This window comes from Onychomys torridus, chromosome 10 (genome assembly GCF_903995425.1).
Source record: "Onychomys torridus chromosome 10, mOncTor1.1, whole genome shotgun sequence".
NCBI classification, from domain to species: domain Eukaryota; kingdom Metazoa; phylum Chordata; class Mammalia; order Rodentia; family Cricetidae; genus Onychomys; species Onychomys torridus.
The window spans coordinates 72336689-72363772 of NC_050452.1; the positions used below are offsets into that span (position 1 = coordinate 72336689).

The 27084-nt window shown below is 42.5% G+C and overlaps 1 protein-coding gene across 2 annotated transcripts; it reads right to left on the reverse strand.

Annotated features, from left to right (window-relative positions):
• Positions 1 to 2680: 2680 nt before the first annotated feature.
• On the reverse strand, positions 2681 to 27084 carry Cdc7 (cell division cycle 7). 2 transcript variants are annotated; one of them, XM_036200149.1, is made up of 12 exons: positions 27024 to 27084; positions 26322 to 26503; positions 19972 to 20055; positions 19603 to 19738; positions 13721 to 13814; positions 13495 to 13637; positions 12224 to 12473; positions 11556 to 11651; positions 10709 to 10884; positions 9750 to 9832; positions 7484 to 7633; positions 2681 to 4397 (listed from the first exon to the last, which is right to left on the reverse strand). In XM_036200149.1, exons 2-12 carry the CDS (start codon positions 26416 to 26418, stop codon positions 4021 to 4023), a joined length of 1686 nt encoding a protein of 561 aa, XP_036056042.1. In that variant the 5' UTR covers positions 26419 to 26503; positions 27024 to 27084; the 3' UTR covers positions 2681 to 4020. The 2 variants fall into 2 exon arrangements, with proteins under 2 accessions (XP_036056042.1, XP_036056043.1); XM_036200150.1 differs by lacking the exon at positions 27024 to 27084 and adding an exon at positions 26598 to 26840.

The following is a 27084-nucleotide window of genomic DNA, read 5'->3' on the forward strand; positions in this document are numbered from 1 at the left end:
TAACCACTGAGCCATCTCTCCAGCCCTGTTACTTTTCCTAAAGCATTGCTTCAGTGGTGTCCAAGGTGGAATGAATTTGCTCCATGGTGTCACCTTCAAAAAAATATTCTGCTCACAGGATATGCTTACAAATAAGTGCAAAACTATTCACACGTCTCTTAGTCACCGTTCTTGCCTTACAAAAGTTAGGAAAACACTCTTCAAATAGGTTTGAATGTTATTCCTCCTTTTGAATTTTCCATCAAGTGTCAATTTCTAAAGCACTAAAAACAAAGTTCAAGGACAATTTTATCTTTTTAATTTTCTTCCACTGAGAAAACAAGCAGTTCATATCAATCTCTCTCTCTCTCCCTCTCTGTATGTACATACACATGTATGTATGTATGTATGTATGTATCCATGTATCATCTGCCGGGTTTACAGCTTACTTCCACCTCCACATCTGTGTTTCTCACAGTTGCTCCAAAGACTGTACTTTTCCACTTGAGATATCCAGAACACCACTGCAGGCAGAAGCCTTCCCTTATCGGTGACTCTGGTTATTCTGATGAAAGCCTCAACTACTGCTGATTGCTTATCTGGATCCTGAGTGACAGGCTACCCCTCAAAGTAAGATGGCAGTTCAGCCACACACACTGATGAAAATCAGGGAACAGCCACATCAATTTTAAGATGGGAAAAAATTCTGAAGCAAGATTTGACACAACTGTCTGGAGATAATGTCCTTTAAAGACCACGGATGACACGCACAAGTGTGGGTGGAAACAGCACATCTGCAGACGCTGGCAGGCAGCATCACCGCCAAATGTGGCCTTTTTTAAGATAAATAACTTTACAGTGACTTTAAGATAAATAACTTTACAGTGACGTGTTAGACTGCAATTACATAAACAACAGAAAGTACTAGGACCTAAGCCTACAAGTTTTGTGGGTCTCAAGACCTTATGCAATCAATATTCTGACATCTGTAATGCAAATTTGTTCCTACAATGCTCATGCCAGAAACTAAGGGATTAACATTACTTGATGAGTTTTATTCAGATTTTGAAACAAAGTCAGTTGGACTCTTTAGAATAACAATCCTTGGGCCACTTTTTATTTATTTTTCTTAATTTGAATCATTAAGAAGAGCATAATCATCATCTTATTAGGGCAAGTTTCATTAAGGTTTGAAGTTCAGCCTGTTTCAAAAACCAGTACTTGCAGCCTATGTTAATAGTTCTAAATGTCTACAGGCCTATTAAACGAAAACAACCTAACAACCCCAAGTTCAAGCAGCAAGAATTTTTAAGAAGCTGGCCATGAAGAGTAGTCAAATATTCCAGGAACCTTTATAATAGGGAACAGTCACTTTGAGTCTTGCTGACAAAGCCCAGGCAACCTTGAGCCTGTAACACCATGCCAACACAATCTCCTTAATCTTCCTTTAGGAATGGCTGTCTTGCCTGATTACCTGAGAGAAGTATAAGATGTGTTAACCACAAAGGAGCTGAGGAGACAACTCAGTTGGTAACCCTTGCCACTGAAGCACAAGGACCCGAGTTCGGATCCCCAGAACCTACAGACAGAGCTGAAGTCAATGGCAGGCACCTGCAATCCCAGCCCTGGAAGGTAGAGGAGGGCAGATCCCTAGGGCTTGCTGACCACTTAGCCTCACTGTGTTGCTGAGCTCAAGGTTCAGTGAGAGCCCGTCTCAAAATATAAGGTGATGCTACTGAAGAAGACATATGATGGCAACCCCTCTCTCAAACACACACTCACTCATTCACACAAACACTCTCTTATTCACACACATGCGCGAGCGCGCGCACACACACACACACACACACACACACACACACACACACACAATCTCTCTCTCTCTCATTCACACAAGCATATATACATGGCCATACATACAGGTTTCTTACTAATTCTGATTAACATGGTGGAGTTGTTTCCTCAAAATTGATGAAATATCCTCCAGATTCCCTGAAAATTAACCTGTAATAACTTATTAACATATCTTTAATTCTTGCATGTCGATCAAGTCCTGTCCTAAAAGAATTTGAAACAACAACTCTGAATTCTAAGTTTCTTGAGACTCTTTTGGTAAATTCTTTTATCTTCTGACTCTCCTGATAGTCAATTTGTGAGTCAAAACTGTAGCTGGATTAGACTTCATTTTGATGATTGACACAGTGCTTTACATTTTGAAAAACCTGGTAATTAGGTCAAAGAGCACATTGCTACAGACACTTCCATCTTCTCTAGCTTAACTCAGCTAGGCCAGTATTTGTACATTTACTATCCTCTATATAGTGGAGGAGGGTTGCACATTAATCTCAGGAGTAAGAATAATTTTATTTATACTATATACACTATACAGCCCTCGCTGGCCTGGAATTCAGTATCCAGTCCAGGCTAGCTGTGAACTCAAAAGAGATCTGTCTGCCTTTGCCTGCTGAGTGCTGGAATTAGCGGTGTGTACCACACCATGTCTGGCTGGGGAAAAAAAAATGTATAAGTTGTTTCTTTTTTTCTTTTTCCTCCACCCCACTCTTTGGCTCTCTCCGGGGCTCAAGCAACCCGGCAGACTACAGACACGTACCACATGTGCCTGGCTAAGCTGTCGTTTTTAAAAGGAGTAATCTGACAGGAGAATCCAAAAGGAAACATTTATTATTAAATACACATCCTTGACATTCAAGTTTAAAAAAATACAGCTTAAGACAAAATGCGTATACACCACTGATCTATCAGTGTTCAAAACAGGAAAGTGAATTTTCCGAGTGAGGACCAGTTCCCTGGAACCTGTGAATATACAAAGGGGACTCCTCAGCAAGTCTACCCTCCCGCCCCCTGGGAAGCCTGGCATGCTGTCACGGACACAGAGCAGGTGAGTGTGAAAATGCACAATCGCTGTGCAAGTCCTTCCTTACTCTTGTCTACTTCATTATCTTCTTTCCAATCCTCCCGAGACTCCAGGAACCATTCCTCTCTGAGCAAGGTCAACTCTGAACAGAAATGCAGACATCTGGATGCTCCTGGCAGACAAAACCCTCAGGTTCCCAGGTGTATGCTCACCCTTCCTTGCGGCAGCTACCTAATTAAATAAACTAAGATGGTGAGAAAAGAATGGTCGTACAAGAAAAAAGAACATTTCTGCCTTATCAACAATATGCACATTATTTGGCTCCCAATATAAACACATGTAATTCTTAATAAACACCAGAAACTCTGCAGTAAGCACCGTGTAACTTACAAGAATGACTATATGAAGTGGTGTCATTTCCCCCACATCTCTGCAGTAACTACTGTCTCTCTACACACCACCAAGAGCCAGTCCCCATGCACACACCAAGAGCCAGTCCCCATGCACACACCAAGAGCCAGTCCCCATGCACACACCAAGAGCCAGTCCCCATGCACACACCAAGAGCCAGTCCCCATGCACACACCAAGAGCCAGTCCCCATGCACACACCAAGAGCCAGTCCCCATGCATACACCAAGAGCCAGTCCCCATGCATACACCAAGAGCCAGTCCCATGCACACACCAAGAGCCAGTCCCCCATGCACACACCAAGAGCCAGTCCCCATGCACACACCAAGAGCCAGTCCCCATGCACACACCAAGAGCCAGTCCCCCATGCACACACCAAGAGCCAGTCCCATGCACACACCAAGAGCCAGTCCCATGCACACCCAGCGTAGACCACACAGTGGAAAAGAAACAGTCTTTTTCACTGCTCCACTCCCTGTCATGTCTGTGAATCGTATGACTTGTTCCTTGAACCATACATCAGGCTAAGGCTGCTCCAGAAGCAGAGAAAACCAGGGAACTAAAGCTCTGCCTCTACTTGGTGTTTAACTGAGATCATGTTAAGGACTCCCCTGGACATTTAATAATTCTTAATCTGTTTACAGTTTGACACCAGAGCAAACACTGTGACTGAAGATAAGTTATCATCCTTCCCTGGAAGCCACGCTTAGCTGCCCCACCTTACGACACATGGCAGACAAGAACGGACCCCAGCATCAGGAGCGCATGCCCTTAAAGAACGGGTGCAGTAAGGCTGCTTCTGCTGTTATTCTAGAAGCTGGGTTTAGATCCAGGAGTTTATCAAGCAGGTCGTAGGCTTCATCAGGCACTGTGTCCCAGCCTTCCAAGTTGGTAGTACTCTCGCTGGGACGACTCCCGCAGCCACCGCTGTCCCCTTTATTCAAGGACTCCTCTGAGTGCTGTGCTGGAGATGTCTGTACGTAAGAAGCCGTATGGTCAGTGTTCTCTGGAGAAGTATAGCCTGGTGGACGGACTGCTAACTTGGGAGTGTTAGGGTCTAGACCCCTTAGTCTCTCACAGAGTTTCCTCAAGTCTTGTGCTGGCACTTCTTTGCTACACAAAATTGATTTGCCTAAAAGAAAAAAAAAATTACCTGAATATATCACAAGCAACTCATGAGAAACATGTAGGTCATGTGCCTCATGAATGTATTCACCCTTCCCAGCTGAAAGCCAGATTACAAAGTAGTGGACAGAAAACAGACAGCAGGGATTTACGGAGCTATGCCAGGCACTAAGCTGGCTGCCAGCTTCTCTCTTCAAGGAGCGGAGCCCCACCCATCCTCCCTTCTTCCAAAGCTCCATGCCTCGGGTGTTAGGATAGTCCTGTGGACGTTCTCTGCTTAGCGCAATAATCCTATTTGGAGGAGGTCTGTATTCAGAAAGTCCCTGCTCAGGTTCTGTTCACCAGGGAGGGTTTACTGTGCCTGTCTCAACTACAAGACTGTGAGCTCCTTGAAGATTAAGATGCTTTCCAACTCCTGAAACCTATCCACTCCTGTACACACTAATACTGTCTGTTGTGCTAGACCCTTTATTGACCTGGACATTCTGGATGCTCTTCTAGAACAACCTATCCTACAGAGTAGCCGGATCTTCTCCATGCGCTTTCTTTTTCCCAGCACTTCTTCTGTAACGGTAACTGTTTCCTTGCACTAGGTCTTAAGCTCTATTACTGCCAGCTCACAATCCACAGTTGCCTGGTGCCTGCCCACCCCAGGCATCTTCATGAATAAGTCAATCAACAAACCAGACCTCAGGGTTTTCCAAAAGGATAAACAGTAGGCTGGGGAGGTAACCGCAGATCGAAAGCGTGGGAGCTGGAGTTCTGGTTCCACAGCCCCCACGGATGCCTGGAGAGTGTGCAGCTGTACATCTGTAATCCGACGCTCAGTGAGCAGAGGCAGGAGGCCTCCCGGGGAAAACTGGCTTCTAATAGCCCTATCACCAAGCCGTGACTCCGTGAGTAAGGAGAGCAAACGAGGAAGGCTCCTGGTGTCAACTTCAGGCCTCCACAAGCACACACAATTTTTGAAAAACATAAATGTCTTTAAAATAACCTGGCATCAACTTATTATCAGAATGGGCAAACATAAGGACAGAAGCAGGTAATCATGAACTATATACTTCCTATGAAACAGAAATGCAGCCTTAAACAATGAGATGCACATGGAGATTCCCTGTTGAAGTATGCAGCTTGCCAACAAAGCAATCTCAGTTGTAAGAGCCTCCTTACATATTCTACTACAATTACTAGACAGGAAAAGGATGAAGTGGGCCGGAATGGAGAGAGCAAAGGAAGCAAGTTAGCACAAGCTGAGCTTAGTGAGGATGTAACACCTGAGTCCATTTCTACTTTCCAAACACACTTCTACTTTTCCTAGGAAATTCCAGCCCGAGGACAGCCATACAGTTTTATTCCTTATTCGCTCATTCTGACGTAAGATGAAATTCAGCACGTCCCAGGCTGTATGTACACACAAATTTTAGCACATGACCAAGAGTACATTTAAATAAAGTACTGAGGGAAACAACCTAATGCACACATTCAGCCAGGATATATTGTGTCAGGCACAGTTTTCAGCTCAAAGTTTTCTTTGAATTTATTCACTACAATTCCACGAGTATTTACCGACCACCTACAAAGGGGCAGGCTCTGCACATCACTGGCAAGCCAGCACTGTCATGAAACAGCCCGTCTGTGGCACTGAGTCCTCTGCACCCAGACCAAATTTATGAGATCTGACTGAAGTAATGCCATAACTGGCCCTCATTATAATAACTTTGACTATCAATGAGGGAAATTCAAGCTTTTCAACAAAATGTTTGGTACTTGCTGACAAACTCCAGATCCCCAACCTTCTTCTCTTTAAGCTGTTTAATGGGAGGTGGAACGTTTTAAGTAGTTGAGAACAAATGTAAACATGTTCTATTTTTTGTAATGTAATCTGAATGTCAAGACAACCATGTCACTCCTGTGAGCACTATTGCAGCCTGTTAACGCGGAACAAAACTTTCTTATACTAGGTTGACAGGCACAAACTGCAGAGTCAGTGTTGCTGACATACTTTTTGGCAAGTCTGTTTTGAGACTCTCCTAAAGAGCACCACACAGTTTTTCTGGCACATTAGACCTTGGCAACTGGTGTTCCAAAGCAAGGGCATTTTTAAGAGTCATTATTGTAAACAGAAGTCGTCCTAATAAGCACTCCATTTCTCTAAATTCTATCTTCCATGGAGGCAGGTAGGGACAGAAGCAGCAGCTCTTACAGCTTGCCAGTCAATCCCGATATGCATTCCTGTTTAAGGACCACTGCTCCTGGGCTGGGCACACTGCCTGAGTTACTCTTACCATCCACCGACAGAAGAGCACCCAAGCTGCGAAGTAACAACTACACTACCACTTGGAGAACAGACACAAGGTGGGATCTGAGTTTGGGCTACCAGAGCAAGGCTGAAGTAATTCTCAGGCAACCCACAGATTGTGTAATCTCAGTCTTAACCTGTGCTGTTACTATTTAAGCTCAAGAGCTGGGGGTGGCATCACACATCTGTAATATAAGCACTCAGAAGGCAAAGGCAGAAGGATCTCTGTGAGTTCCCGGTCAGCCAGAGGTATACAATGAGACCCTGTCCAAAGAGCAAAGAATGACATACACGTAAGACATATGCCGTAAAGAAAGGTTGACCTGATTTACTCCTCTGTGACCCGAACCCAAGGAAACTAAGGACTAGTAATACACATTTCTATTATCCTCCCTGACAGCGGTCCTTAACAGACAACAGATACTCCGTGTATAATAGCATATGATTTTGTTTTAAAGAAAGTAACTCTTTTCTTTTTTCTTTTATTGGTTTTTGGAGACAGGGTTTCTCTGTGTAGCTTTGCGCCTTTTCTGGAACTCACTCTGTAGCTCAGGCTGGCCTCGAACTCACAGAGATCCACCTGGCTCTGCCTCTCGAGTGCTGGGATTAAAGGCGTGTGCCACCACCACACGTAGAAAATAACTGTTTTCAAGAGAGTGAATAATTTCCTAAGAGTAGATGACTTTATGCATACTGAACAAATTTATTTGCAAGGAGAATTTTATAACAATTTATTTAGCAATTTATAGGTGATAATCAAAAGCATCTGCCTTGTTCTAGGATATAAAACTCACCGAAAGCTTTAGCAGCCTGGATGGTTTCCCTGGATCCCCGAATTGTCATGATTTGAGCCAAAGCAGTTAAGTCATCACTGGCCTTGTAAAATGGGTACCGCCCACTGAGCAGGGAGAGGAGGATGACGCCTGCAGACCACATGTCAATTGCTGTGACAGAAAACAAGCTTTAAAAACCAGCCTGAGCTTGTGAACGTGTGACCATCGAAACCAGTAGCTGCAGACCTTTACTGTGAACCAACATCATCCTAGGAGCCGTAAAAGTTAGGCTTGATTCAGTATTGATAGATATTTAAGTTTCTTGGGAGATTTTAAAGTATAACTACAACTCTAATTCAATATTCTTCCTGCAAAACAGTTTTCTCTCTTGAACACACTGGTAAATTAGAAATATTTCATCATTAGAAAATTGTAGGTAAATGTACATTTTATAGGATCAAAAGAAATTCAACAATTCAACATTCAGGAAGCCATCTGGAGGCTTTTCAAGATGGCGCCTGGCAGTGCAGGTGGCCTCCTTTCAGCGAGTCACTGAGCTTAGCCCTGCACAGCTACAGTCCTGGGTTTTGAGCCCCAACACCAGCTTGACTTGAGTCTTCCTCCTGACTGTCCTAATAGTAAGTCCTTTCTGAGGTCTTTGTACCACTGTCTGCTCCCTCAATGTCTTCTCCTCCACCCTGTGCTGTTCTGTGTCCCTCGGAATTCCAATTTCTTCCCTGCATATTCTCCCTCAAGCTCCATCCACTTAATAGCAATTAAAAAAAAAATGTTTTAAAGATTTATTTATTCATTATGTATACAATGTTCTGCCTGGATATATGGCTGCAGGCCAGAGAAGGGCACCAGATCTCATTACAGATGGTTGTGAGCCACCATGTGGTTGCTGGGTATTGAACTCAGGACCTCTGGAAGAACAGCCAGTGCTCTTAACCTCTGAGCCATCCCCCCAGCCCCGCAACCATCATTTATATACTGACACTCAACCGTGTTTCCATTCCGGCTCCTTCCCTGATTTAGACTGAATTTCCCTCTGCAGGACATTCTATTCGGAGGTGCCATAAATCTTAACCAGCTATGGCTCAGTCCAATTTTAACTTTCCCCTAGGCTCTCCTTTATTCTCTATCTTGTTTCTGGGTACACATCTACATCCCTCAGGCTAGTCATATAAGCACCTTGGATGCCTTTCCCCTCGGTACCCCACACAAGTTTTGACAACCAACACCTACCAATGGCTGTCAGTTCCTTACTCATTTCTCCATTCCTGTTTCCAATGTCATCACATCCCTCACCTCTCACCTGGACCACTGAAGGATACTGGCCTCCAGAAGCTATTCTTCAGCACATCTACAGTGAGTGACCTAGAACACAACCCTCACTGTCTTCCTTGAATGGCATCTATTGGCCCACAGGCCGAGCAGCTTAACACACAGAATCTGTGTCTTCCCAGTCACCTCCTGAATTGTTTTACGTTCTGCAACACTAAACTTATGGTTTCCTCTACAGCTAGACTATGTTGTTTCTAGAGTTTCTCAGGTCATGCTCAATGCCAATCTCCAACTCCACAGTATGTCCCCAGAGGTCATCTTTTCTATGAACTTGCTTTCATACCCCTTTGGGTAAGAAGGGATGCCCCTCAATACCCTATACAGTTTTAACACCACATTCAACAAGTCATTTTGTAATTATGACCATGTGTGTCCTAACTATAATGTATAGTCATAGTCATTTTTACTTCATTAGCAAGCACAGGACAGGTACATAACGAATGAATGATTTCTTCAAAGCCCATGGTCCAAGTGAACAGCAGGAGGCATCTCATTCATCCAACGTGGTGTCTCCAGGTTCCACCTCCACGACAACAGGAGTCACCTGTACATTGACAAGGTGTCTTCTAAGCTCTATGACTTTCTGGATTCTAGAAACCTTTTCTCTTTTTCAAACTCTGTTAACTGATATTGCATTATTTTATGGTAAAATAATTAATCAAAAAAATGTACCTGTACCACAGAAAGCTTCTGAGGTATTAAGTCAACAGGTAGGTGCTGCAATTCTAACACTGACAAAAACTGCTGAGCACAGCCTCCTGACGACACAGTATGTCATTAAACACAGCATTAAGATGGGAAAGTTGCATAAAGAAACACATAATCTCAAAGTGGGGAGCTGCACTCGCAGGGCTCAGTGTCAAGCATCAGTGACGGTGACAAAATAAAACACATCTAGGAGAAGCAGTGTGAACGGGTCCCTACTTCATGTGCTGCGTACCTGTGGTCTGGTTAGGACACTTGGTCAGGACCTCCGGTGCTCTGAATCCTGGTGTGCCTGCCCGAGGGGCAACCTGCTGCCGTCTTATGAGGAAGAAACAGGACACCTCGTTACCTTAGTGGGGCATGGTGGTACACGCCTGTAATCCACCCTAGCTTGGGAGACAGAAGCTAGCCTGGTCTATCTACATAGATAAGAGTTCCAGGACAGCCTGGGCTACATAGAGACCCGGTCTCAAAAACAAACAAACAAACAAACAAACAAACAAACAGAAAAACGTTGAACTATGTTCTAAGTCCAAGAAATAAGCTATCAATTCAGTTCACATAAAACTCTGTCCTGGTGTCAACATAAATCAAACTCTTATAAGCACTGAAAACTGGCTGCAATAAACATTCTGGATTTTACTCATTGTTCCCCACCAAGCACCAAACCCTGGCTCTATCCCAGATAATTTTAACACAAATCCCAAGTATAAAAACAGACGGTAAATAATAAAAACTGTAATAGAAAAACAGAACACAAAAGGAATTTATATAAAAATTCTTTTGTTTTGGGATCTTGAGTTACTGATATACTTATTCACATGTAGATTTGAGTTAATCAGGAAGAATCTATAAAAACCAAGTCCAAAGGAAAAACTTTCAAGGCAGAGAGGAGTAAGAAGCATTATTTGGTCCTGGTTATTCAACACAGACAGGAATAAAGTCGACAGAAACAATGGCCTCTGCAAGAAATGTCTCCAAGAACCTCCTCCACCCACCCTTAGTTGCATGTGAGAGCAAATGTGTTTTCCAGAAAATGCATTTTCATCAAATGAATATATGGCAGCTGTTGCTTGTCTAACACTTGCTGTGCACCAGGGCCCATGTTTACTCACTTTCACTCACAAACCAATATCCCACCAGTTATTTCCAGTTCTGACGTCGTCTGGCAACACGCTGTGTGAACCATCTTACCTCGACAGGCAAATGCTGCAGACTTTATCTGTCCCGTAACAGTCACAGGTCAGGACAGCTGGGCAAGAACTGGCACTTTTCCTCATCACACTAGTCACAGCTTTTGTAGAAATGGCTGCCTTTTTTGCTGCTAGCTTTCTTGAGGTTATATCCACAGTCTTTGATTGCTTTAGGAGCTAAAACAAAAAAAGTTGTATTTTCTATTTCCACGACATTTAACACGATACCTTCAAATGCTGGCATGGTAAAAGCATTATCAAAAGCATAAACTTCATTCAAAACTGCTGAAGGAGCTACTAGACTGCAACTCAACAGCTCTCTACTAAAATGTTTTAAGGCCACTGGGCATGGTTGTACATAGCAATAGCTGAACTAGGGAGGCTGAGGCAGGAGGATTCCAAGTTTGATGTCAACCTAGGCTATGGAGCACTATAACAGCACAACAATTACCAAGGTCTAACTAGTTCAGAACTGTAACTGCAGTACACTAGGTCAATCCATTGTTTGAGCTCTGACTGTCAGGGTCCTTAAGTCCCTGTAAAATCCCTAACCTGAAGGCACTTTACAGGTACATTTACGCTACCGTGCGGGGACTGGGAGGCCCTGGGAACTCAGGGGAAGTGTAGCCCGTTCTCAATCTTCCTCTAGAGAAAGAGCAGCAACAGCTAATTAGAATTAAAAACTCCACCAAAAAAGTTCAGAAAAAAATTAAAGACGACTGGATTTTCAGTAAAAATACCTCCTGCCACAGGCAAACTCTATCACATGCTAGGACTAAGTCTAGCGGATTCCGAGCTCCTCAGTGTGCGGCTGACTGACGGTCGAGCTACGAAGCTACAGTACTTACTTTCTCTGCAGGGCTCTCATGTGAAATGGAGCTGTGTATATTGAAATTTCTTTCTCCAAAAACAGAGCGCTGGACAGAAAGGCCTACAGATCCCTCCTACAATACCAACAAAAACAAGGAGAGTAAGGGTCACATCTGTAACTTTCTGCCAGCTGTACTCTGCCACAGCTTTTAAAGAGTTAAGTGACATGTGACAAAACACCCACTCCAAGCCATTCTCAGGCACCAAAACACTCTGTGAAAGGAGAGAATAGTCTAGGCAACTAGTAACACACACACACACAACGTCACCACAGCCCACCCAACACTTCAGTCTCTACAGCCACTTACAGAGGCTTCATTTTCCTGTGAGGCTAAGATGGAGATGGACACTTCAGAATTCCCCTATAATGCTTTCTTTAAAAAGGAGATAGGACATCTGCATTTTTAACATACAGGGAATTTCCTTCCCATTTTATCATATAATGTAATTTATAACTGCAGACTAAGTTTGTCAAGTAGGGTATTTTGGTTTGAAATAGAGTACAATCTTAGTGAAAAAACTAACCACCTGAAACATGTAATAGAGGTTTTTTTAATCTCAAGTACCACCCTAGCATTGCATCCTCCCCTGTGGTTGATGGAGAGCACTCCTAAACATCCATATCTGAAAATGTAAAAGGTAGAACCTTTCCATCTTTCCCTTGCTTAATGTGAGTCTGTGCGTTCACGTAGGGTCTCTTGACAGAAGTTCTTGCGGCACACTGCTGATCCAGATTCTTAGGTGCTGGGCGGCTCAGTGAGCCCTTGTGTCCAGTGACTCCATGGTACTTGTTTTGTGAATAACCTTCCTGCTGAGCCTCAGACTGGACAAACTTGAGAAGCTCTATTTTTGTGTCATGGGTTCCTTGGGCCAAACCAAAGTCCACCAAGGCATACCTAAGAAGCAAAATTAAGAATTGTCACCCTCCTATAGAGACTTAATTAGTAACATTGTAACGCTCTCAAACCACATTCAGAAACTAATTGACTCCAGAGCAATTAAGAATGTATAATAGGGGATGGGGGTGCTGGAGAGATGGCTCAGAGGTTAAGAGCACTGACTGCTCTTCAAGTGGTCCTGAGTTCATTCAATTCCCAGCAACCACAGTGGCTCACAACCATCTGTAATGAGATCTGGTGCCCTCTTCTGACCTGCAGTCATACATGCAGGCAGATTACTGCATACATAATAGATAGATAGATAGATAATCTAAGAAAGAATTTATAATAGTCAACAGCAAGAAACCAGAAAAAAAGAAACAAAGACAAATTCTCAAGGACTTGATAGCTAAGACTGAAAATCAGAGAGCGATGAATCCTTAAAGTGGCCGGTCAGCTAAGTGCTGTCTCTCTACTTGGGGCCTCAGAGACAAGGCGGAGGAACGATGAACAAGAGACGGAAGCAGAATCTCCGGCCGTTCGGTATGGAAAAGGGCATTGCAATGGGTACTTCCTAATGAAACAGATCTAAAGACATGACAGAAAACACAAGGGCTTCTGAATTCGTCTGAATTCCTTATCATACTAAGTATGGCATAAAATATAAATACTGTTTTTAGCTTGTAACATCTCTTCCATATCTAATCAACAAAAATACACATATAACAACTTGGGTGTTAAAACAGAAAGCTGACTATGTTGTCCAGTGTCCGTTTACTAAAACAAGAATATGAAGCCTAGAGACAAGGGCTCTAAGGTTGAGACGGGCCAGATTCTAAGTTTTTCATCTGAGTGCATATCTCACGATGTACATTGTGTTATTAGTATAATTTTATTTTCCTCATTGCATTTTCTCTTCCCAATCACAACAAAAACTTGAACAGAAACACCGTGAACACTGTGGTTGTTTACACTGTATGTCAAAGAGTAACTCCACAGTGCAAATTCAACTGTGTTTTCTAGGAGTCTTCCTACTTACTTTTTCAGGCGTCTATTATATAAAAAGTTGCTGGGCTTCACATCACGATGAACAATACCAAACTGATGAATCCGTTTCAAAGCTATGAAGAGATTAAACATATACTCGCGTACTTCTTGAAAGGAAAGAGAATTCAAAATGTCCTAAAATAAAGTTATGAATGAAGTCACAAAACTATTCAACTAAACATTTAGCTAATTAAAGTTACCAAACTATTAAAACCTACCAAAAACGACTCGTGTTCCAGATATGGCATGGCAATAACCACATGATCATTTTTCCTGAAGCAATACTTAACTCCCATGACGTTGTCCTGCCCCCTGGTGGGAAAGGCACAGTGAACTTTAGAGGGAAGGTCAGATGCACTGTAACTTTATGTTTTGAAAAATGAATTATTTTAGCAATGTACATGTACTTACTATTAGAAAATACAAAAATCACATTAGTGAATATAAGCATTTAACTGACATTAAAAAAAGATAAAAATTTCTATCTTCAACAAATGGTGCTGGATGTCAATATGTAAAAGATTACAAATAGGGTTGGGGATTTAGCTCAGTGGTAGAGTGCTTGCCTAGCAAGTGCAAGGCCCTGGGTTCGGGTTCAATCCTCAGCTCAAAAAAAAAAAAAGATTACAAATAGATCCATATCTGTCACCATGCACAAAACTCAAGTCCAAGTGGATCAAAGACCCCAACATAAATCCTGTTACACTAAACTTAATAGAAGAGAAAGTAGGAAGTACTCTTGAACACATTGGCACCGGAGATCACTTCCTAAATATAACACCAGCAGCACAGACACTGAGCACAATTAATAAATGGGACCTCTTTAAACTGAGAAGCTTTTGCAGGGCAAAAGACACGGTCAATAAGACAAAAAGACAGCCTACAGAATGGGAAAAGATCTTCACCCACCCCACACCTAATTGGGGTTGATCTCCACAGTATATAAAGAACTCAAGAGATTAGACATCAAAATACCAAACAATACAATTACAAAATGGGCTAAAGAGAAAATCAGAGAATTCACAAAACAAGAATCACAAATGGCTGAAAGACATTTAAAGAAATGCTCAACAGCCTTAATTATCAGAGAAATGCAAATCAAAACGACTCTGAGATACCACCTTATACCTGTCAAAATGGCTAAGATCAAAAACACTAATGACAGTCAATGCTGGAGAGGATGCAGAGCAAAGGGAACACTCCTCCACTGTTGGTGGGAATGCAAACTTGTACAACCACTGTGGAAATCAGTATGCGGGTTTCTCAGAAAATTGGGACTCGATCTACCTCAAGACCCAGTCATACCACTCTTGGGCATGTACCCAAGGAATGCTCAATCATACCACAAAGATACATGCTCAACTATGTTCATAGCAGTTTTCTTTGTAATAGTCAGAAGCTGGAAACAACCTAGATGCCCCTCAACTGAAGAATGGATTAAGAAGATGTGGTACATATACACAATGGAGTACTACTCAGCAGAGAAAACAATGACATCATGAGGTTTGCAGGCAAATGGATGGAACTAGAAAAAATCATCCTGAGTGAGGTAACCCAGACTCAGAAAGACAAACATGATATGTACTCACTCATAAGTGGATTCTAGATATAAAGCAAAGAACAATCAGACTGCAACCCAACAGAACCAGGGAGGCTATATATATGGCACGGGGGACCCTAGGATGACTGTTGCTTATAATAAGATTTGGTTTTACTCAATTACTGAGCAACCCTCAATGAAACATTACACTACACTATTAAGATAAGAATTGATCAAGCTGATAATAGAAAAATTAATTAATCTTAAAAAAAAGAAAAATTTGAACTATTAAAAAACAAACAAACAAACATATTTTGCTACAGCAAAAAGGGGAAACTAGGGGCTCATCATTCCTCTCCACATTCTATTCTTTCCCTTGTATTATATATTCTAAATTTCTTATCAGTGGATTCTGCTGGAATATCCACTACAGATAAGCACTGGATGGCTCCTGTTGCAAATCACCCTCTGGAGCGATGGAAGGATCTTTCTACTGACACTTGGAGGGGAGCCGATCTGGTGTTGGTGTGGGCCCGGGGTTCTGCTTATGTCTTTCCTCAGGACAATGAGATTCCTCATTGGGTTTCTGAGCACTGAGTGCACCCTGTGGCCTATTGGGCCTTTGTGAAAAACTCTCCCCTTCTAATGCCAATGGGGATTGAAAGCCCAATACGGCCAGCTTTGGCAAGCATTAACGTAAGCCTAGGAACTGCACCCATGTGGTCGGATTTTCTAGAAAGTAATGTATGGTAACTGCTTTTTCAAGTATGTTTGAGAATGTGTCACCCAGACACCTACGAGATTAAGGATAACACTGAAGATTGTGGTGGGTATTGTGTTCCCTGAAATATTGTGTGTTCCCCAAAATAAACAAATCTGGGGTCAGAGAACAGACAGCAACTAGAACAAAGCCAAAAATGGTAGCTAGAAAATGGGAAGAGTAAGCTATAGCAGAAGTTGGGCAGTGGTGGTACACGCCTTTAATCCCAGCACTTGGGAGGCAGAGCTAGGTGGATCTCTGTGAGTTCAAGGCCACTTTAGAAACAGCTAAGCATGGTGACCCACGCCTTTAATCCCAGAAACACAACCTTTAATCCCAGGGAGTGGGGGCAGGAAGAGAAAGGTATATAAGGCGTGAGGACCAGGAACTAGAGGAGAAAAGCATGTAGTTAGTTAAGCATTTGGTTGATTAGCATTCAGGCTTTGGAGCAGCACAATTCAGCTGAGAGCCATTGGGATGAGGACTCAGAAGCTTCCAGCCTGAGGAAACAGGATCACCTGAGGAACTAGCAAGGTGAGATAGCCGTGGCTTGTTCTGCTTCTCTGATCTTCTAGCAATCACCCCAATAACTGGCCTCGGGTTTGAGTTTTATTAATAAGAACTTTTAAGTCTCCTGCTATAGAAGATCACTGACCTCCATTTATTGACAGTAGCATGCCAGCTAAGCATTTTCATTCTCACAATCCTATTCAAGCTGGAGCAGAACCTACTTCTCAGGAATGGCTCTGTGCAACACTTTTTGGCCTCCTGAAATTCATTCAGCCCCCTGTGAAGATACCTTAAAATTCGTGAGCTTGAATGTAGCCATTATGAGACCATTAGTTCCTTGTGAGCTGCCTGTTTTTTCTTTATGGTTCTTAGTTGTTCTTTTGCAGAGCTGCCAGCTTAAGTCATGCTAGGATAAAGAAAAATGGGTCTTGCCGGTTCGTGTTCCTGGAGTTGTGTCCATGCCAGTGGATGCCCACACGCTCCAGAAGAGAATTTGACATCGCTGCTGCCATTGTTGCTGTTATAACAGTGACGACCACCGCTACTACTATTTCGGGGATTGCCATTTCATAACTGGTTACTACAGCTAGCTCAGTGGAGACCCTGGCAGCAAAAGTAAAGCTACCACAGTTAATTAATCTTTCATTCTATTGGGCACGACAAATTTATATCAATAATTATATACATTTCAATTGGCTTTGAAAGTTATAAATCTACAAACTTAACTTCCATTTGCTTTTGGGATACCATCTTACAAGGACTCCAATTTGCAGTAAGGCTTGTTAAGGAAGGGAATGACTCAGTTGCCTTTAGCCTACCGGCTATGGGTGGATTAAGACTTCTGATGTTTTTTTCTGTGTCAAACACACAGAGTGCAAGCCCAGCGCCACTTAGAGATCTTTGGCAACACTTAACTCTGCAGCTCTCACACGATCACTCAGAGATCCTCCTGCTCTGCCTCCCAACTCCTGAGATTAAAGGTGTGCACCACCACCCCTGGCCTTAAGTCTGTTCTTTGGTTTGTTTGCCTGTTTGCTTGCTTTCTATAGAGAGAAAGTTTGGAGTTGAGGGGATGGGAAGGTCCTAGAAGGAACTGGAGGAAAAGGAAACCATGATCAGAATATATTGTATGAAAAATTTCTCAGCTAAAAAAACCACCTCCGCCCCCCCAAAACCCAAAACCTCAGTCTCACGGCACCCTCAGGGGAAAAGTTATCCTCCACCCCAATTTACAAATGAAGAAACGAGGCAAGAACTTCCCCAAAGTCATGAAAGGTGTTAAATCAGAAAGATCAAATCCAGGCAGTTTCCTCCAGATAGGTACTCCTACTCTCTACTCTAGACTCCTTTGTAAAACATGGGGAGTCAATGTAGTTATCAACAGAGCAGGAAAACCAGACAAGGAAGCATCCTAAGCCAAGCTGACCACGCATTAACCACCACACCTTTCAAGGTGGGAAGCCAAGCAAGGGACTGAGGACGCACTTGCAGAAAAGATACCTTTCTTTAGCTCAGGATCTCACACTATAGTTCAATCTGTCAAAAAAACTCACGGAGATAACTTCTGCCTTGGCTGGCATTGTTGGGATTATAGGCATGACAGATTTGGGTGATGTCAGTTTAGGACTGAAATGAAGACACTGAGGATGGTATCTACATGCTGGTTTGAGTAACAGAGGAGATAGATGTAGTGCCTTTTACACATAAGCAGATGAGAAATTTGCTGGACTGGTTATTCTGGCTAGGTAAGACAGGTTAAAAGTTAGGGATGTATGAACACATCTGGGTATGGGGCAATACATAGAAAAACAAAAATTATCACATTATCTTAGTCACACATGGAAGCCAATAAAGTGGATCTCACAGAAGCAGGAAGCAGTAGGCAAGGCACACAAGAAGGTTCGAAAATGCTTATCAAAATACATCTAGCTAACAGCAATAAAGCCTCTGCTCTACCGCACAGTAGGGTTGACTAGAGTTCAGAGCAATTTATTTACAAATTTCATCTGGGGTTTGAAATACAAAAAAAGATACATCTTTAAGGAAACAGAATTATTACTGGACCTGATTTGATCATTATACATCAACTGAATGTGTAGTCAAAGAGCAGTGTGGAAGTAAAAATGGCACATGAAAATAACTGAAGAAATCTGGCCAACACAGAGCAAAGCACAGAGGTGCAAGCAGAAGACAGGACAGCTCCAGGCAGGTGAGCATGTGGGAGACAAGGCTATCAGTACTCAAGATGCACACAGTTCTTCCCACCAAGAACAAACCCAGGTCATAAGCCAAGGCTGACTACTGTGGGATGTTCTGTATGTTAAATGTGTTGCTCTGATTGGTTAATAAATAAAACACTGATTGGCCAGTAGCCAGACAGGGAGTATAGGTGGGACAAGGAGAGAAGAGAATTCTGGGAAGTGGAAGGCTGAGGTGGAGAGACACTGCCAGCCACCACCGTGACAAGTGAGATGTAAGGTACCAGTAAGCCACAAGCCATGTGGCAACTTATAGATTAACAGAAATGGGTTAATTTAAGATATTAGTAGAAATGGGTTAATTTAAGATTGAAGAACTAGATAGCAAGAAGCCTGCCACAGCCATACAGTTTGTAAACAATATAAGTCTCTGTGTGTTTACTTGGTTGGGTCTGAGTGACTGGGACTGGCGGGTGAGAGAGATTTGTCCTGACTGTGGGAGAGGCAGGAAAACTCTAACTGCGAAGAGAAAATTCTAGCTACAGCTGACTATTTGCCAGGAAAGGTTACAAATAGATATGGAGGGTTGGGGATTTAGCTCAGTGGTAGAGTGCTTGCCTAGCAAGCCTAAGGCCCTGGGTTGGATCCTCAGCTCAAAAAAAAAAAAAAAAAAAAAAAAAGATATGGCATACGGGGCTAGGAAGATGGCTCAGAGGTTAAGAGCACTGACTGCTCTTCCAGAGGTCCTGAGTTCAATTCCCAGCAACCACATGGTGGTTCACAACCATCTATAATGAGATCTGGTGCCCTCTTCTGGTGTGCAGGGATACATGCAGGCAGAACATTATATACATAATAAAGAAATAAATCTTTAAAAAAAAAAAGATATGGAATATGAACAGGAGGCCATCCTGGACCTCAGAAGAAATCCCCTCTAAAAGGATTAATGGAAATTTAACCATTGAAAGGTATGGGGCAAAGTACAGGTGACTGGAAACTGTAATAAAGCACAGCCTCATTATTCTTGTTAAACTACTGTAAATATTATAAACCACAGAGTCAATTCAGGTGAAATGCCTTGGAATTGCCTACCCCGCAACGGTCAGACACTGTAGTTCTGCTGCGATTCTTATAGGATGACTTGTTGGAATTAAGTGTTTCAGCGCAATTTTCTCTTCAAGTCCTACTTGCAACTGTGCTGTGGCCAAATAAACAGAGCTAAAGGTGCCTAGGAAGCAATTGAGCAGATTTTCATATTAGGCTTTAAAAATGTTATGGTAAACAATGCTATAAGATTAATAAATATCTTAATGGAATAATAGATTAAGTTATGACTGTTGGTTTTATCCTAAATAGTTACTACTTTCATTCTTTCCAAGGGGGAGAAAATCTGTTACCACAGTTACCAACATTATCATTGTTTCAACAGTTTAACAATAGTAAAATACACCCTTAAATTACCTTCTCCGATCTTGTCCTTAATTTTGAACACACTGACAAGCTGTGGTACAGCTTCACAAAGCTTCTCAATATCTTTTTTAATGCCTATGAAGGAAGGAAGAATTTACAGTTAGAATCTGTAATGACAGGTAGCTAAGGTTTTTGTTGTTGTTCATGTAGGTTTTGGATAGGGTAAATGCCCCTCCCTGCCTCCCTAAGACAGAGTTTCTCTGTGTAACAGCCCTGGCTGTACTAGGACTTGCTCTGTAGACCAGGCTGGCCTGGAACTTACAGAGTGCTGGGATTGAAGGCGTGCACCACCACTGCCCGACTTGGGCAGGGTCTTGTGACAAGGGTTATGATTCTCCCACCTCTGCCTCTCAAGTACTGTTACAGGAATTTGCCGTCACTGCCCAGCTTATAATTTCTTAGGTTCAAAGATAGATCAACGAAATACATTTTAAACCAAGTAATTAACCACAGAATGATAAACATTAAAACCCCACAGAGTTGCTAAAAAGTTGCAAGTTGCAAAATAACTAACAGTAAAAAATAAAAAGAGAACCCCAAAATTAAACACGGCAAATTTCCACTGTATTGGAGCTACACACTAAGAGATATATTGCTAGCACATATTTGGCCTTTAAGATGAAAATGCTAAGTTTAAAGGAAAAAAAGACAAAGCAGGTCAAGGTGGTGCATGCAGTAGTCCCAACTACTCAGGACACTAAGGCAGGAAGACCACTTGAGCTCCAGGAGCTTAAGGCCAGCAAGGGAAAGAGAACAGTTAAAAATAAAAATAAAAAAATCTATAAGCGGAATATCCTAGTACACGCTGGTACTTCCAGCACCTAGGACACGGAAGCAAGAGGATTAGGAGTTCAAGGCCAGCCTCAAATACATAGGGAATTTGAGGCCAGACTGTCTCAAAACACTCAAAATATAAAATGAAAAAATTGAACATGCAATGTATGCTGTGATCACTAGATGGCATAGTAAGGGCACAATGCAATAATCTTGAAAACAATTTCCTTCATCAGACACATCTTACAGGTAGGGAAAGTGTTATGCTCAGAATGGTCAGTCTATCTTTAGGAAGACAGTCTTCTAAGGTTCTCTAGTTTATGGAGGGGAAAAAAACTTGTTTAATGGGTTCCCAAAGTTACTGGCATCCTCTATTTTTGACCCCAGAAAAACTGCTAATTTTAACTAAACACAAAAGTATACATAGCTAAAATAAGTGGAAGCAGTAATGTAAAACCTAATAAACTACTGATACAAAGAAGAACCACACAAGAATCTTCAGACTCTATTGTAGAATCGAAGCCAAGCACGAACTAGTTTCGGTAATTATTTATACTCAAAGCTGAAGGCATTTTCAAAGTGCTTTCTCAGATGGTTTTTTTTTTTTTTTCTCTCTCTGCAGGGGTGTGGCCAGAACTCAGGGCTCACGCTAGGCAAGCGCTGCCCATCTGACAGTCTTGCTATGTAGCTCAGGCTGGTTTCAAGCTTGCAATCTGTCTCCTACTTCTTCCAGAATGTTGAGACTCCAGGCACATGCCACTGCCTGGCCCTCAATCTTCATAACAGCACTATGATGTTGGCACAGTAAGAATGCATATCTTGCCAGGCACGGTGGCACACAACTTTAATTCCAGCACTTGGGAGGCAGAGGCAGGCATCTCCATGAGTTTGAGGGCAGCCTGGTCTATAGAGCAAGTTTGAGGCAGCTAGCTAGAGTGTAAAGAGTGAAACCCTGTCTAAAATCAGATACAGGTATCTAGTTAGAGAAGTTACATCATTCGCTCAGAGTCAGAGGTACCACTGATGCCTACATACGCTCACTCAGAATTACTACCTTTTCAATGTTCTGCAACAAGCACACTCTTAAAATGAACACGCTGGTGCAGCTGGGTTTCCTCAGGGATTTTAGTCTAGTAGAAGAGACTCTCTTTTCTTGTCTTTTTTTTTTTATTTTTCTGAGACTGGGTTTCTCTGTGTAGCTCTGCCTGTCCTAGAACTCACCCTATAGACCAGGATGACCTCAAACTCACAGAGATCCTGCCTCTGTCTCTTGACTGCTGGGATCAGAGGCATGTGCCACCACCGCCCAGCCTAGATGGGTTGTGTTCTAATATGGAAAAATGAAAGAGAACATTTGCTGAAGAAGGAGCTGTGTGTACAGACACTGAAAAAGGAATGAATGATTGGGGTGAGAAGAGTTAATGAAACCCAAAAGGGCAAAGCAGAGAGTAAGCGAATGCTATAGAAAAATGACAAGTAGAAAACAGATCTGAAGGGGAATATCAAGAGTCCGAGGCGACAGCCTGAGGAGAGCCAGTACAGTGTTCGTTCTTCTACCATGACCCACTTAGACCAACAACTTACTCAAGCTGCCCTCACCATGGTGAGATGGAGATTCCACACAATTTCAATACAGGAGGCAACGTAACACAACACTGGAGATGGGGAACCTAAGTTAGAAACTTGGATCCACTGTACACCACGCTGTTATGTCTGTCTTGAGCAGAGTTCATCTCTATGAATCTAAGTTTCCTATCTATAGGTATCAATATCATTATTATTATTATTATTGTAGTGTGGAGGATTACTGAGCTACATCACTAGCTGTTTTTTTTTTTCCTTTTTTTTTATTAAGAGATTTTCTATTCATTTTACAATAGCTGTTGTTTTATCATCTACAGAAGAAAATAAAAGTTGGGATAAAAAGGTTGTAATAGTATCCATGTCATTTGGGCATTTAGAAGCTTAAAATAAATGTGTACACACACTTTACACAAAGCTTGTCACACAGTAAACACAGTAAATGCTAAATGTATGACTACAATAATTCTTACTATTCTAACTACAATAGTTACATTGGAGGGGAGCTTGAGACAGGGTCTATGCAGTCCCAGCTGTCCTGGAGTTTGCTATGTAGACAAGGCTGGCCTCAAAATCAGAGATCCTCCTGCCTCTGCACCCCAAGTGCATGAAAGGCTGTGCCACCACTTCCAGCTACAGTTAGCTTGAGAACATTAATTTATGCTTTAATCACTGATTTATCTCTAACATCTAGAAAAGTGGCTACATATAATAGATACTAAGTATCCATCACTTGGGGATGTTTTCGAACTCACCATGGAGTAACAGTATAGGAGTATGTCATGTTCATTTTGGGGCTTTTATATACTGACTTAATTTCCTATACTTAGGGGATCATATAATTTCATACAAGCTGGAAATTTTTGAAAAATAAAAAGAGATCATTTGCAATTATGTTGTGACAAAAGGTATAAACTGTCACAGACCAACCAAGATGGTGCCTGTATCCACTGTAGAGCATGCACTCAGGTATCCTGTACTCACTGTAGAGCATACTCTTGGGTATCCTGTACCCACTGTAGAGCATGCAGTTGGATACTATAAGACCCTCAACTTTAACACTGTGTGGAACATTCCGCATATATAATTTAAACTTCATTCTTTGATCAAATACATTTTTTTTTTTTGTCATTAAACTTGGAACATACAACTTAAAAAACAACTTTGTTGAAACAACAATCATTTAATCCAACTGATGCCCAGCATCTATGCAGTGCAGCATTTTTCTTAATAGGGAAAAATTAAAAATGATTCAAAGCTTCAATAAAAAGAAATGACAGCATATTAAACAATGAAATTTAAACCAAGCTGTAGAGTAGTTAAGTATCTAAGAAATTTTCAAAATATATACTAAGCAAAACATAAAACAGGAGTTGGGTGTGTTGCTCAGAGGTGAGGTACTTGCCTAACAACACAAAACTCTGAATCCTATTCCTAACACTGAGGGGGAAACAAAATTAGAAATATGTTGACTAGGATCCCAACTTAATTTTAGAATATGTATCCTAGGCCCAGGAAGATGGCTCAGTTGGTAAATGCTTGCCTTGAAAAGTATGAGGACCTGAGTCTGATCCCAAAACCCATGTCAAAAAGCCAATCTCTGGGGAACACCTGCAAGCCGCTTAGCCAAAGTGGTGAGCCAGGGAGACCCTGTCTTAAAACCAGAACGGTTGGTAGTCCTTGAGGAATGATGCACAAGGCTGTCCTCTGGCCTCTACATACATATACACACACACAACTAAAGGACTAAATACTGGAAAAATTCAATTTAGGCTTTCTTATTTTCCTAAATTCTCTTCAATAAGCATGAATAATTTGTTGTTATTACAAAAATTCAACAATACTACTAAACAAAGGGCTTTGCTATTCATCTGCTATCCTAGGGATTTATTTTATATCGTTTAATACTAACAAACCCCTACTGTAGGCTGGATCCTCTTTGGTTCTACATATGGAAAGATAGACAAAAAGTCCAAAAACCCCCACCAAAAAAACTGAAACTTCAATAAGGAGTTAAGGTAATGCCCAGGCACATAACTGCTTCATGATCTCTCTCATCTGACTTATGGTATGCCTGGACCTCATCAGTACTAGTCTTTCCTAAAGTGGTATTTCCGACATGGCTTTCACTTTTATTAGGAGTCACAGTAAAGAACTCATGGATAAAATTTCAGCATGTTTTATAAGTTATCATGGGCACTATTTGTAATGGCCTAAGTTGGATTACATGACAGCTATAAAACTTTTGAAACCAGAAATAAAAATCACCCCACTAATTTATCACATTTTCTTTTTTTTTTTGAGCTGAGGATCGAACCCAGGGCCTTGCACTTGCTAGGCGAGCGCTCTACCACTGGGCTAAATCCCCAAGCCCTCATCACATTTTAAGATATCAGAAAAGGAGCATTCCTCTGAAAATAATTCTAGAACCAGATCAGATTCATGCATTCACACAGTCCAGTCGATGGAACAACATGAATGAGAGGCCAAAATGAATACAGAATGCTAAGTGATACAAGAATATGACTATGCTATTGCCTTTTATGTGTGTTTATTAATTAAAAAAAAAAAGTCAGACTGAAAAACAAGTTATTTTAAAAAATAAATAAAGGACAGGGGAAACCAGGCAACAGTAGTATTTTAAGATCAATCTAAAGCATATAAAATGGATTGGAAATCTGCAGAGGATCGGAAGCAGACAGTTTAGGTTAAGGAAGTTAATGGTACTTCAACAAGGAAGGGTACAGGAGACTCAAGCTTTTAAGTCTGACAGTAACAGTGGTGTTCATCACCATGAAGAGGGACACTGAGAGAGGTACTCATTGTGACAATAAATAAGAGTTTAGTTTTAGTAAAAAAAAAAAAATCAAAAATACAAGCCAAGCAGTGGTGGTGCACACCTTTAATCCCAGCACTGGGAGGCAGAGGCAGGCAGATCTCTGTGAGTTTGAGGCCAGCCTAGTCTACAGAGTGAGTTCCAGGAAAGTCTCCAAAGCTACACAGAGAAACCTTGTCTCAAACAAACAAAACAAACCAAAAATATGTGACATTATGCTTTTTAAGTGACATTAAAGCTTTTAGGAGTATACAAACTGTAGAGGAGGAAAAAACAGTAGGATCATTGTATCTAGGGTAAACATCAGCATGAATAGTTATTTTCTTTCTTTTTTTTTGTTTTGGTTTTTGTTTTTTCGAGACAGGGTTTCTGTGTAGCTTTACACCTTTCTTGGAACTCACTTGGTAGCCCAGGCTGGCCTTGAACTCACAGCGATCCGCCTAGGTTGTTTTCTTTAAGTACTTAGACCTTAAAGAAATTATTGCAGGAAACAGTGATTGTTTTCTGTTACCTACAGCGTTTTTTTCGTTTTTTCGGAAGGAGCTTTGTAGTCTTTGCAAGGCTCTGGCCACAGTAAGGTCCTGACACACCCCGAGCGTCCTGCTTTACTGGGTACTGCACACAGTACAGAGTAAGGACTAAAGTTGCAGGGGTGTGATGCTTCCTCAGGAAACATACAGAATAGATCAGGGCATTGGTATGAGGAACTTGTCGTTGCCCCTCCCCCCCAAAAAACCTTTTGTGTAACAATCAATAAATACGGCTGTTTGGTGTTCAGGTCATGGAAACTGTTCCTCCCTGCTGCAACAGAGCCTGAAGTTAATCTGGAGTGTCTCTTTTTCTTTGATCGCTCTGTAGATCAGGCTGGCCTTGAACTCACAGAGATCCGCCTGCCTCTGCCTCCTGGGATTAAAGGTGTGCGCCACCACTGCTTGGCTCAATCCTCTTAAAATGCAATTCAACCCTAAATAGATGTTATGAATCTACATGGACACAGGACGACCTAAGAGTCAGGTGTTTGTGTGTGTGTGTGGGGGGGGGGGTTGTTGTTTATTTCTGAAACTGTAATTTAATTTGAAGGGAGCTTCTCTTTCCACCTAGTTTTTAACGAATCTTCAGAACTGCACACCTGGGGTATGAAAACACATACCTGAAAGTTTCGCATTCTGCTCATATCTTTTCAATGAGTCATCAGCGGGACCCCTGTCACAGCCAGGCAGGGAAGAAAGCGCCATGGGCTCCTCCATCTGGGTACCCTAGGAGGCTCCCACCACACACAACGGGGATGCAGAATGTCAGCTACACAGTCATGTCCACCGGGCAGCGCAGCAGCTGTGGAAATCAGAACACTGTGAGGCAGGCGAAGCCACTCACTGAACCATCTGCCCTCCCAGGCACTAAAACCACAAACACTCAAAAACCACACCATGGGTCCAAATCCCAGCCCGGGAGGCGTCGCTGGCACGGGGCTGAGCGGGAACTCCTGCAGACCGGGGTGGGGCCGGCCTGGGGACCCGCCCGCCGGCCGGCGGCTGTTGGGGAGGGACAGCGGTTTGACCCGAGAAGCCCCGGGAGGAGATTGCACGCCAGGAGGCTGGCCCACCGCCCCGCTCAAAGCGGCCCAGGGCGGCTCGGTGCCGCCAAGGAAGGGATGAATGAATGGGCGGGCGCGGAGAACTCCCCCACGGCAACGGGAAGCTCAGTGCGCAGGCGCACCTCCTCCTCCCGCCGCGGGAGCCCGCGGCAAAGCTCCAAGGATGCTCGCAGGGCGACAAAAACCTGAGTCCCGACCGAGCATTCGCTCCTGACCCCTCACAGTCCAGAGCGGCGGAGCAAACTGTCAGAGACTCACGGTTTACGGAAGTCAGGACGTCTACGGTCGCAGCCGCCGGGAGCGGCCACCGAGCCAGTCC